Genomic DNA, 12,890 nt, shown 5'->3' with positions numbered 1-12,890 from the left:
TGTGCGTGTGTGTGTATGTGCGTGTGTGTGTGTGTGCGTGTGTGTGTGTATGTGCGTGTGTGTGTGTGTGTGCGTGTGTGTGTGTGTGTGTGCGTGTGTGTGTGTGTGTGCGTGTGTGTGTGTGTGCGTGTGTGTGTGTGTGTGTGTGTGTGCGTGTGTGTGTGTGTGTGTGTGCGTGTGTGTGTGCGTGTGTGCGTGTGTGCGTGTGTGTGTGTTTTGTTTGTTGATCTGAACCGCGTGTGTATGTGTATGTGGGTGTGGGTGTGTTGTTTACTGGTTGTTTACTGGTGTGTGTTTACTGGTGTGTGTTTACTTGAAGAATGACTCGCAATGTCCTCATAGGACGGCCGACATGTACTCACATGGGGACAACACGCAGCTAGCAGGGGTAGGGAGGGGGGAAACACACACGGTGGGAGCCCGTGTGTACGTGCCTTCAAACATGGGATGGGGTGATGGCCGGCGGGATTTCGAGTTTAAAGTGGGAGAGATGTTCGTTACTCACACGTTCCCGCGGATTGCCCGTCCCTCCCTCCCTCCCTCCCTCCGTCCTTCACCCCCACCCGCTCTCCCCGCCGCCACCCATAGCTGCTCCACCACGCGGTGCGCTGCGGCTGCCTAGGAGCCACCGTCAACTGGCCGCGGAAGGCGAGGGAGGAGCTCGTAGTGGAGGCTGCCCGTGATACTCCTGATGCTGAAGCTGAGCCGGCTGTTGGCAGTTAATACCGTTAGGTTTTGTGTTAGTGGTCCTTAATGGCGGTTCTGTGGCTGTAGTAATGTCGAATAGTACTGTTGGGGATATGTTTACCCGCGGATGAGGATGAGGTTGAGGTCAGTGCGGCCCCCAGTGAGGCAGGCGAAGTGAAATCCTTTGCGGACTTGTGTGCGCAGGGGTGTTTGTGTGCGTAACCTGTGCGTTACGACACGTCTGACCCTGACGGCCTGACAGTGGGCAGCAAGAGCAGCTGACTTACGAGCTCGTGTAGCACAAGATGTAGCACAATTGGGACGAGGTGTAGCACAAGTTGTAGTACACACAGGCACACGTAGCAGGCATGAAAGGGGGCCTTGAGACCGCAACGCGCTACCGTGGGGACTGGGGGGAAATAGGAGGTGGAGTGAAGGGGACGGTGAGCGAATAAATAACTTTACAGCCCCGGCATAAGAGCACAGCTGATACAAGGATGATGCTAAAAAGATGAGTTTCTGAACACGCCACCAGTGCGCCTCTTGAAACCACTTAATAATAACGTAGTAACAATAAATATACAACATAAGAGTTATCACGATGAATAAAAATTGACGGAAATAGCAATTTTATGTTTTGTAGCATCAATGACCCCCATACATGCGGTTCTAAGTCACAGCGGAGGGGGGTACCTTCGCTCCCCTTAAAGTCTACCCCTTGCAAAAACAGGGGGCGGGTGACAGGGCGGGCGTCCGTACATCCGTACAAATAGATGTAACAGCAGTCACAGACCTGGACAGAGCACCAGACCACGTCGTCATCACATCATCATCGTCATCATCATCATCATCATCATCATCGCCAGTCAGTCGATGGTTCAGTGGTCAGCTGGCGGTTTAGTAAATTAGTTAGCTGGTCCCGGAGCAGTCTAGTGCTAGGGTTTCTAGGTTTACCAAAAAGCACCATGGAAACATCTGCGCATGCAAAAGCTTTATAAATAAATGGCACATGTGACAATAGCCCCACGGCAGCACGAGTGCGCCAGTGCTGCATAAACCATACCGCCAGTCAGCAGCCAGCCAAGCCAGCATGTCCAGCATGTCAAGAGTTCAGCGATACAGAAAGCAGGGGCTTATGCCGGTTATAGGTTTTATATGGCGTCCCGCCCTAACGGCAGCAAGGGTTGGGAAGTACGGCAAGTACGGTGGCGAAAATTCTGCACATCTCCAACGGTTATTTTCTAACTTGTAACTTGGTTGTATTTTATCGGAGCAGCAGCCGCGGCATTCTCGAGCTGTCTGTCGCACAACTGTCAGCGCGCCTCCTACACCACGGCGGGAAACACACACAAAGCCGGGAGCAGCAACGAAATATAGGCCAAATACCACCACCACCACCACCACCGCCTGGACATTCCCTCGTTTCTTTACTATTAGTGCTGTAGTGCTGAACTTATTCTTGTGTTGAAATGATGGGCAGCTGCCGCCCCCCCCTCACAACCCGCTCCGTAAGCCCCTCTTCATCCCGACGTCCTCTTCTGTATCATATCACACCTAGATGCGAGAGGTGATCATGATGATCGTGATGCTTTTCCCGCCACGGTGCCGCATGGAGCGCATCCATCATACATGTACGGCTGTCCCGTTGGTGTTCCTTTATTATACTGTCGTACTTAAGATGGTTCTTACGATTCGAACCCACTTCGCCGCTGCCGCCGCCGCAGCAGCAGCAGCAGCAGCAACGGCTTGGGCTTGGGCGGAAAGCTGCCGCTGCAGCCGAAGCCGCCGCCGCCGCCGCCGCCGGTAATGTCAGTTGGGGTACACTGCGCCCGCCTGCCGCCGCGGAATAATACGACATACGGCTCCTGTACGGCCTGGAGGGGCGGCTGGACAGACACCGCCTGGATGCCACCGGACTACGTGTCGGATCTGGAGCCGGCGGCGCTGCACTTGGAGCTGAAGCTGGCGGCGGTACGGCGGCGGTACGGCGGCAAACTGACGGTGTGGATAAGTTGCCTGCGCCCGCGGGAATGCACCGCCGGGCGAGCTCCGTGCCTCGTGAGCTGACGATACGCCACCATCCTGTGCCTTGTGTCAGCTGGCGCTGGTGGGAAGAGGGGGAGGGGGAGGGGGAGGCGGCGGTGGAGGGCCGGATGGAGGCCTAGGCGTGTCGGCGGCCCACGCAACAAGGACAGGCGGAGCAGCGGCACCAGGGCGGAGGTGCAGTACACGTTCAGGAGGCGCTGCCGCGGCACTGGCTGCCGCCGCTACTGCTCGCGTTGGCGGCGGCGGCGGCGGCGGCGGCGCATCGGTATCCAGATCGTCGTCGTCATCATCGTTGGCGTTGGCGGCGCCGCCAACGGCGCCACTGTACGCTGATACGGCAACGGCCCCCGTCTTTTTCGTTGGCTCAACACCCTCTTCGCCACAAGCACTACAGCCAATGTGAGGGCCCGGGTCGTCGTCATTGTCGACGTCGTCAACAACCGTCAAGCACTCCTCACCGCCATTTAGGAGGAGCTCATCATCATCATCATCATCATCATCGCGGCGTACGAGACCGCGGAGGTCGGGTCGGCTGGCGATGGCCCGCCGCGTGAACTCAGCATCGCTGCCGTCACCACTACCCACGCCGCCGCCGCTGCCGCCGCCACCACCGCGGCCGACAACAGCAGCAGCAGCAGCAGTAGCAGTAGCAGCAGTAGCAGTAGCAGTAGCAGCAGTAGCACCTACTGCGCTGTCCGCTGTCGCAAACGTGCCACGCTTAAGAATGCTTCTCTGCACGTGTAGGTGTACGGCAGGTGGCACAAGTGGAGAGTTCGTCACAACCTCCAAATCTATAAAGTCAACAACTAGGCAGGTGGCACGGGTTCTTGCCCGCCAGATGGTGAGCAATTTAAAATGTCGCACGCCGTAAGCCATATGCCGTACATCACACGAATACTTTCAAAAGTTTTCGGCAAGGTTTTTTAGGCTTACAGAGATGCGCCTGGCTGAGGGCCCACAAGGGGGGTCCCCACAATGTCGCACCTTCTCGTATCCTTACCTGGGGTTGCAACTGACGTGATTGCAACCACCGCAGTGGCGGTGTTCGACTCTCTAACTCCACGTCACTCTGCCCGCCGCCGACGCGGCCGCCACCGTCACCGTCGCCACCGCCGTCGCCGCCGCCGTCACCGCCGCCGTCACCGTCGCTGTCGCCGTCGCCGACGCCGACGCTGTTACCTGCACTGGTACACGGAAGCCCCCGCCGTCGCGCCGCGCCGCGGGCAAACAACCCTCCGCCGCCGCCGCCGCCGCCACCACTGCCATGGAGGTACGGCAGATCCAGGGTGCTCGCGTGAGCGAGCCTCCGCGATGACCAGGCAAACCCCATGGTGACGGAGGCGACGTTGCCGTACGCAACACGCAGTCTCCCAGGAATACTGCAGTCCACGTCGCCGTCAACGCCACGACCACCACCGTCACTAACGCCGTCGCCGCCACCGCGGGCGCTGCAGTACGGCCCAAGTATGACCGCACTGCGGCCTTGCCATGCAGCGGAGTCAAAGCCGCCAGCGCCTCTTCTGCGGCCGCTACCGTCAGCGGCCGCAAAGGCAAAGGCGTCCCCGTCGCCTCCGCAACGTTGTCCCATACCCTGTGCTACCTGGTGCAGCGTCGTGTTGACATAACAATAAAATTTACAATATGTAATTTACAGTGTCGCCGTACCCGCTACCATCGCGAATGAGCCGTAAAAGCACATTTTGGCCGCCGTACAAGTTGTACGGTAAAGGGCTCAAGCCGCAGATGCAGGCCTGAATGGTCCTTATTCTAGGTCTTGTCAAAGTCACACACATAACGGTGATATGATGGTGATGTGGGTAGGTGACCTCCCGCCTATCGATCTCCATCGTAGTACGATGATCGTACCCGTGTGCATCTGATGGCAGGTAGCAGCGGCGAACCAATGACGGAGCCGGCGGCCAGGCGCCGCTTGTACGACGGTAAGGACGAGAAGGAAACCGCGCGGGCTGGCCGCTGTAGGTTGTCGACCCGCGGGTCGGCACCCTCGGCCTCGTCTTCATCGTCTTCATCACCGTCGAGTGACGATACGGCAATCATGCCAAGCAACGAAGCACTCGGCGAAGTTGGAGCGCCGCCACCACTGCCGCCACGACCGCCAACGGCAACGTCGTACCCTGAGCCGCCCTCCGCCAGCTGAGCCGTACACTGACGGATCTGCCGCTGGCCAATGCTGCTGTCAGTACCGCCTACCATCCCTGGACCACACACGACTGCAGACGCTGCCGCCATCGCCGCCGCCGCCGGCTCTTCACCTCGCGGACCCTGCTGCTCCTGTTGCCACCGAGGCTTTTGCCGCTGCAGCGGCGGCGGCGGCGGCTTGTGGGGCTGCAACAGCCCCGGCAGGGTGGCGGCGCGGCCCACAGCCGCAAAGGACCTCCAGAGCCCCGGCTGAGTCGCAAACAGCGCACCCGGCGGCGCCGCAGTTCGCGGCCTTTCACAATCGCCGCCGTTCTGAGGTGGGAAGCCTCCCGGGGGAACACCGCCACCGCCATCATCAACATCGCCGACGCCAGTGCCGACGTCAGCATCAGCATCACGGTATGTCCGTACGACAATGAGTGATCTGGATGACGAGTCGCCCTGCAGGCGGTGCAAGGACGGGGGAGGAAAGTAGGGGTGTCTGTCCGCCGGAGTGATTTCGTGTATGCCTTCGTAACCTGTTCCCCTTTCCCCCCTTCCCCCCGGGTGCCATTCGTATTGCCCTCGACCTACCGGTGGAAAAGATACCGGACCGCATAGCGTTGTCGTACTCGTGGAGGGTACGACCCCTTGTCGTGACGGTGGCCGTACGGCAGCGTCATCCCTGCCGTCAGCTCCCGTCTTGTTGTCGCCGCCATCAGTGCCACCTCCCCCCGCAGTACGACAAGCAGCTGAGCTTCCCGCGGCCTTGTGTGGATCGTTGTTCCCGTCGATATGTGCGTTGGCACCACCATCACCACCAACACCATTGCCGCTACAACCGCCGCTTGACGTACGAGATATGCAGGGTATGCTTTCAGCGCTGCTGCAACTCCGGAGGCAGCTGCTGCTGCCGCCGCCGCCGTCACTGCCGTTGCCGGTATACGGACCACCTTCTCGCGTGCCGTCGTCGCCGTCGTCGTCGTCGTTGCGTACGCTGCTGCCGTGGCCGTACTTGCTGCCGTTGCCGTTGCGAAAACTGCCGTTGCACTTTCGGACGCTGCCGCCGCCGTCGCCACCACTACCGTAGCATGTATTGCCGTTCCCGTTTCGGACACTGCCGCCGTTGCGAATGCTGCCACCGGTGCTGTAAAAGGCGCTGCCGTTATGAATGGTCCCATTTCGAACGCTGCCGTTATAGAAAGCGTTTCCGCTGCGAGCGCGAGCGCCGTGACCACTGCGCGAGCCCTCGTTCAAATCGCCAATTTCGAATGCCCCGGGAAGGACCTTGCCGCTTCGGATAAATGATGATATAAGCGACCTATGGTCATAAATACCTGACTTGTATACCGATAAGCCGCGTCTTGCAAGCTTTGGGGAGTCCTCGTCGGAAGCATCGTCCGCAACTCCTAGCATGGCGCTCGCACATCTGTCAGCGTCTGATGAAACCCAAGCCTCTACACGCCGCTGGCTTACAGCCCTGATGCATCTGCCAATTTCTTCTGGTGAGGTCAGAGGATCCTTTGCATCGGCGGCTTGAGCTTGAAGCAGACCCTGCGCGGTACATGGGCCAACAGTTTTGCGATCGCCTGGGACGGGATGGTTAACCGTGAAACCATCCCTTTAAGAAACATATTTAATACTTTGGCATTATCATGCTACAGTTAGGTATACCCAGCGGAAGGGAAAATCGTAAATCACGTAACTAACAGCGAACCGGGGGCCGCCTGTCGCCGTCTAAACCTCCTTTGCTGTGATGTAACATTATACCCGGTACCAATAAAAAATCTCACCAGAAGGCCTTCGCCTGCAATGGACAGCTGCGCAGGTGCGTAGTCCTCGCATTGCTCTTGCTGAGGATGCGTGACTGCCTGTCGAGAGGTAGGTAGGAAAGAGTACTTAGGCAGCCTAAAACATTCCTGCCATGAAGACGCAATCATATTAACTTATCCGCCTGTAGCTAGGCCACGTGCTGGAGGCTTGTCCTATGGAAACTCGAGTATCTGTAGGACTCCTCCCCTGTAACCCGGGCAAAGCCGCGGTCTATATGTATGGCATGCTAAAATCTTGTGGCATAGATATTGAAGGGAGATTTTTTGGCTCCTCTGTTACATCGCCCACACGTGACCAGTTCTAACCCGCGAAGCTATAAGTGCATTCCCCGCCTCATACCTCCAATCCCGAGTCATTCCCTTTATTTCCAAAGCAGCTGAGGCAAAACATCATGACGTTGTGTCAGATAAGCCATATCAGTGCGCGGCTTACAACAGCCTGCCATGTGCAATAAAGTTTAACCCGTTAAAATGGGCTCCTAGAAAAATCAGCTTGATGCATCGTAGATCTATGGACGCTCTCATTTAACCAAACCACAGATACCATAAAGGAAGGCGTAACTGTGTAAGGTACTGAACGTTTAAGAAGTACAGGTTGCCTGATGTTTTTTTAGCCCATTACTGTGACCTAGTGGTTATGATGTATTTGTGAAGCTTGAGCAGTACAAATCTTGGGCAGTGTTGTGAACCATGGTGGGAAAGGAGGCAGACTGTCGTGCACACGTGCATTTCACTCATGATGAGGTCCGATGTTGTGCGTAAGCGATTTGCAGACGCTGCTCTGGCAACAAGGATATCATCGTTGTTTCACTGGTGAATCTGGTCCCTTCCGGCCTTTCGTTCCGGAGATATGGCTTCTTTTTCAGCAAGGCTTCTGAACTTTTGGAACAGCCCTACGGGTCCTAAAACGACACATTTTTGGGGACCCGTTGCAAACTGGGGATTCGTACTTGCGGTGAGGTCTAGTGTTTCTCGACACCTGATAGCTTTTCGGGCGGTAACACGCTGGACGTGGGCTCTGCTGCAGGGCTTAGCTGATATGCGTAAGGATCCCGAGTATATTTCACCAAACATGACGGGAGGTGCGCCTTGCGGAGACGGTCGGCTTTTGACCTAGCAGAAGTCCTTAGGGGACGCAGAAGCGCTGTCAGAGTCCCTGGGCCCATAAGAGAGTTCCACAGCATTGCATCCGATCACTCAGGGCCAGGTGCACCACTGTCCTGACCCGTGTTGCTGCCCACCACCATTTCCTTGCACCATCGTAGACATGAACGACCCATTATTTCCACGCGACACGTGTGGCCGTTTTCCCCCTCCGCAGTTATGTGCATCTACAGTCTCCTGTTCATGCGTTTCGCCTGGGAGGTGCGTGCCGCGCGCCGAGTCCGGTTGCATGTTCCCCTCTTGTAATCCCGTGCAGACCCGCCAGCTTTGTAGTGTGTACCAGAGGCACGTCTATATGCACGACGAACTCAATACTTGAGCGAATTCGAATATGCTACTTAAACTTATTGCACACGGCTCTTAAGTTGGCTCTTCCTTCTTTTGCATCCATCCAGCGCACCGGGGCGCCCTGTCCTCCTCGTCATCACATTAATGCATATTCCACAAATGGAATTCCACACTTTGCACATATTCCACTCCGAGCCATGCGACCGGCGTTGCTCACACCTGCACACACACCGCGCAGGTCAAGCCCCGCAACTACTTGCTGCTGGCCTGTCATGCCTCTAACGAGACGGTGCAGCTCTATCAGCTAAGCAGGTGGTACGCCTGGAGTGCGGCGGGAGGTAGGCCGGCGCATGCGGACGTCACGCGTGTGGAGGCCCCACCGGCGCCGGCACCGGCTACAGCCGCTGGCAGCAGCAAGAGCCCTTGAGCGACGGTGCGCGGAGAACGGAGCGGGGTGGAGTGGGAAGTGTGACGTCCTTTCTTCAAGGTCCTTTTAGGGTGTGCTCTGCATCCGCCGTATGTTGGCGTCTGGCTTAGCGATGACGGCGCACATACGGCAATCATATAAAATTTAAGTCCACACATTGAAAACAAATCAGCATCATCCGCCATAATATATTTATGTGTTTATGATCATCATGATCATCGAAATTAGGGATACCAGCAGCAGTAGCATGAGCATGAGCAGCCGCAGAGCAACCCTCAAGCAGCAGTAGCATCAGCAGTTGACAGATGCGCCTCCCCGCGGCAGTCCCTCCTTCAAAATGTTCGTGATGCAGCAGCAGCAGCAGCGCGCGCGCGCCACCCGACGCGAAGTCATATTACCACTAGACCACAGACTCGGCGCGAAGAGAAAGGTGTCGCACACATACAAAGTCTGCCGTTCGCGTCTGTTGGAAAGGGGTTAGTTATCTATCCTCCGTCCGTCCATCGCTGCGGCCATCCGGCTCGTCTCCGGGGAACCGCGCCTGACCGCACCACAGGGAAGAAGGGCGCCAAAGGCATCACAGCACCGGACCTGGCCATGTACTTCCGCTGAAGCGGAGGCGTCGTGAGCCCCGCAAGACGCAGCTGCGTGTGCAGATAGTGGCTAAAATGGCCGTCGTGATGTTTTACGATGGTGATGATGGCGAGTGGAGTCCATGCACCTGTATGGCGAACGGTGTTGGAAAAAAACGGCACTCGATGGTTTCCTTTTGCGCGAATGGGCTCATGCGGTTGGCTTAGCTCGCGGGTGCGGACAGGGCGTACATGAAGGCATGAGAGTAGTAGCTTCATGCACCTCATCCTGTCCGTCAGGGTCCGAAGGGAAGTCATGAGCTTAGGAGGCAAGTCTGTAGCGTGTGTACGGCGTCGCCGAGGTGACCGGTAGGGGGGCCCCGAAGCGCAACAGACAACCCAAGTACGCTGTTAGCTGGTGCGGCTGTGGACTCTCAGGCTTGAAGTACCTGAGTTCCAGGGAGCCTTCGTGGGTTGTCTCGGTGGATGGTGGTGGGTTATTGGGTCGCGTGTGAGTCCGTCTCCCCGGAGACCCTCGCCGAAGAGATGTAAGGCTCTGGGCTTTTCCCATTGGAAGGAGTCTCGCCCCACGCGGCAGCTCTCTTGCTTGGCTTTGATGTTCCGGTGTTGCGCTAGGAGAGCTGGGCTGCCGGGACGGAAAGACGGAGGTGTTCATTGCAGGAGGAGGAGGAGCAGCAGCAGCAGCAGCAGCGCTCCAGCACGAGGATGGGAAGTGTAGGTGTCTCTCGTGCTCCGCATTCCCCAGTACGTCCGAAGCTTCCTACCGCGCATGCCTTCCCGTCATGTTGTTGTACGTTCCAAGTAGGGTACATGCTACCTGGCGAGGAGCGTATCGGTTCGGGTGTTGGGGCTTATTGCTGGCGACGACGAGGGGGCCACTGGTTCTTCATTCGGTTACAAGAGCCATCCCGCTAAAAAATTATAAAGTGCATACGACCTGTGGACATAAAAGCCTTTGAACAAGTCCCTGTGTGAATGTTGTCTATCCTGGTGCACTTGTTTGGGGGGCCCCATGTCCGCACCGGCATACAGGCAGGCGGCTGGCAGAGGTTAAGGCCTGACTTCTGCTCCCGGCCCACCCGGGTTCAAATCCGCCTGCCGGCTCCTCGGGTGTTGGAGGAGTGTTGAAATGGGAGGTGGCCCCCCATCATATGGACGATGTAGGACGTGATAAAATCAACTTGCGAGCTGACCAGGGAACTAAGTTGAGGCGCCGTTGATCCGCTAGATTTGGTTACATACATATTAGGCAGGCGGCTGGCAGAGGTTAAGGCCTGACTTCTGCTCCCAGTCGACCCAGTCGACCCGGGTTCAAATCCGCCTGCCGGCTCCTCGGGTGTTTGAGGAGTGATGAAATGGGAGGTGGCCCCCCATCTTATGGACGGTGTAGGACGTGATAATATCAACTTGCGAGCTGACCAGGAACTAAGTTGATGCGCCGTTGATCCGCTAGATTTGGTTGGATGCTGGTGGTGAGTTGCCGAACCCAACGAATACATTCTGAAGTCGGATGGGGTGACGGATTAGGGTGCCCCTCTAGCAGGGGAGAGCAGGGACTGCCCCGGGAAAGGGGGCCGCTGGCGAAGTTAACCACCCTGTAACAACATACATACAGGCTGCCTTTGCGGCCGCCTTTTGCGCCAAGGTGGAACAGCTCAGGTCAGAGCTGGCTGAGGGTAATATAATCGGATATGATATATGAACTGACACGTGTCATAACGCTGCGTGCTTGCCTTCAGATCATAATATTTAGTACTTTTGTCATTGCCTCTGCGGCGGTTGTTGTTTAACAGGCAATCCTCTTCGCCCCAGGCTGCTGTGCAAGTGTTGGTGCTTGTCATTGGGCTGTGTCTTGTTGCGATGGCGGCACCGGCTTGGTGGAGCATTTCGTGCGTGTTTAGGAGCCCAGCGGCATGGCTGAAGGGCTTTACGGGCTGCATGGAGCTGAAAGGAGGCGAGGTGGAAGCTTCTGAAAGTCGTTGGTGGCGGATGCTGAAAAAAATGGTGCTTTACGCGGCGCGTGCATATCCCTGCGTTTTGCGGGTCTGCACCACGACAGGGAGATAAAAGGTATGGTTAGTAATGCGGTCGTTGGCCGTCGGCTTCGTGTAAAGGTGCTGAGATTTCGCCTACGCTTCTGGGCTATGCATTGCACCTGCATGTATCTGCACAGCGCGCCGCATGGCGAAAAAGCTTCGCGGTGGGCCAAATGTCCCAAAGATGTCGACATGACCGTACCGTATAGGCGACGCACACACCCATATGCGAGTATGTCGAAATAATGACAGCTGATGTACGGAACGTTTCGTGACCTACGCGCTCGGGCGAATAATTGTTTCACGCCAGGCGAAGCTTTCCTCAACTGTGGGGGGCCAAGAGCAGCGTGCATTATCTTAAAAAGCACATGAAGACACAGGTTTCCCCACACGTCTAGACAGAACCCACAACTGAAAACGTAGCTATGTTGACTTGAACTCGAGCCTGTACGGGTCTCCGTCATTGCTTTCTCCACGCTCGCTCAGCCACTTGCCAACTGTCGCGAGTTCGATCAAGAGGGAGACGCACTCATTTGCCATTTCATCTTTACCTATTTACGATGGTGCTGTTGCTGCCTGGTGGTAATCGCTGTCGAGCATCCTTTGCCAGGATGCCAAACCTATCCGCAGAAACAGGTGATGCTGGTCCGTTGTAGATGGTGGCAAGTCTCCTTACAACGAGTTGAACCAGACTATCCGATTCTCCACCCAATCCGCCACACATGCAGCCGCGCCCCCCTTGGGTCAAAGGCGTTCTGGGGCTAGTAGTAGTACACCAAACGCCAAGCGGAACGTAAAAACAACAAAATGTCCGCCGCCAACGCCTGCCATGAATAACATCTCACCGTAATCACAGTCCAGTGAACCATTAACTGATTGCTGCGAATCGCGGTAATAGCGATCTAATTTATTCATTCGCGTTATCATCCGCAGCGGTGGTGTCGTGTCGACCTGTGCTCCTCTATGCGCCGATCGCGCCTGTGAAGTGGTCCGCATCACATAAACGCACGCAAGCGCACAACTTACATGTGGTGGGCAGGTGGTTCACCACGTGCCGCCTGTGAGGGCGCCGGCACCCTGCCACGTTGCCGCACGAAGAGGCGCAATAGTGCCTAGTATAGAGACGATGGTATGGGCAGCACGCACGAAATCGTCGCGCGAGCACAATTATGTATCTGCTGTATTTAACCTCTTGAATCTGCAGCATGCAATCGATGTCACAACACGTGCATTCCTTCATCAGAAGCACAGGCGCCGGTTGGAGCGTTGCAGCTCTTCGTAACGAAGCTCCATCTGTCGCAATCGCTAGACCCTAACACCATCACCACCACGGCCTTCAACCTGGGACGTGCCCTGAGACCAGGACCTAACGGCACTATCCAGTTCAAAACAACATGACGCGCGATGAAAGCACTCGATGGACGGGAGCGCGCCGACAACCGAATGACTTTGCCAAGTCGGAAAACGGGCCTCATTAGCGTGAGAGGCATGATGCCTCCGACAAAAAAGGTGCTGTACACGGCTTCGACAGAATAAGCGTTCACATGCCATACATGTCTCGCGGAGCCTTTTGGCCCTCGCGCTATCCGTCTTTGCGTGCTGGTTTTTCATGTACGAAAATCCAAACAAAGGCGCGGGCCATTAAGGTATCAGCATAGCGGGTTTTTGTTAGTGTGAT

General features: G+C 56.5%; 2 protein-coding genes across 2 annotated transcripts; one reads left to right on the top strand and one right to left on the bottom strand.

Moving 5' to 3' along the window:
* Positions 1 to 2,372: 2,372 nt before the first annotated feature.
* VOLCADRAFT_88111 (uncharacterized protein) lies at positions 2,373 to 6,812 on the bottom strand (the record flags this gene model as incomplete). The annotated part of the gene is made up of 9 exons (XM_002947658.1): positions 2,373 to 2,561; positions 2,688 to 2,791; positions 4,008 to 4,324; positions 4,399 to 4,609; positions 5,007 to 5,079; positions 5,163 to 5,334; positions 5,467 to 5,719; positions 6,108 to 6,426; positions 6,666 to 6,812. 9 exons carry the CDS (start codon positions 6,810 to 6,812, stop codon positions 2,373 to 2,375), a joined length of 1,785 nt encoding a protein of 594 aa, XP_002947704.1.
* Positions 6,813 to 7,554: 742 nt separating this feature from the next.
* On the top strand, positions 7,555 to 9,116 carry VOLCADRAFT_79838 (uncharacterized protein; the record flags this gene model as incomplete). Its single annotated transcript, XM_002947779.1, has 4 exons — positions 7,555 to 7,659; positions 7,732 to 7,786; positions 8,026 to 8,069; positions 8,395 to 9,116. The coding sequence occupies 4 exons, from the start codon at positions 7,555 to 7,557 to the stop codon at positions 8,581 to 8,583; spliced, it is 393 nt and encodes a 130-aa protein (XP_002947825.1). The 3' UTR covers positions 8,584 to 9,116.
* Between the last annotated feature and the right edge of the window lie 3,774 nt (positions 9,117 to 12,890).

The sequence above is a fragment of the Volvox carteri genome (genome assembly GCF_000143455.1).
Source record: "Volvox carteri f. nagariensis unplaced genomic scaffold VOLCAscaffold_7, whole genome shotgun sequence".
Classification (NCBI taxonomy): domain Eukaryota; kingdom Viridiplantae; phylum Chlorophyta; class Chlorophyceae; order Chlamydomonadales; family Volvocaceae; genus Volvox; species Volvox carteri.
Note: the sequence above shows the minus strand (reverse complement) of the source record. Positions and strands in the feature narration are given on the sequence as shown.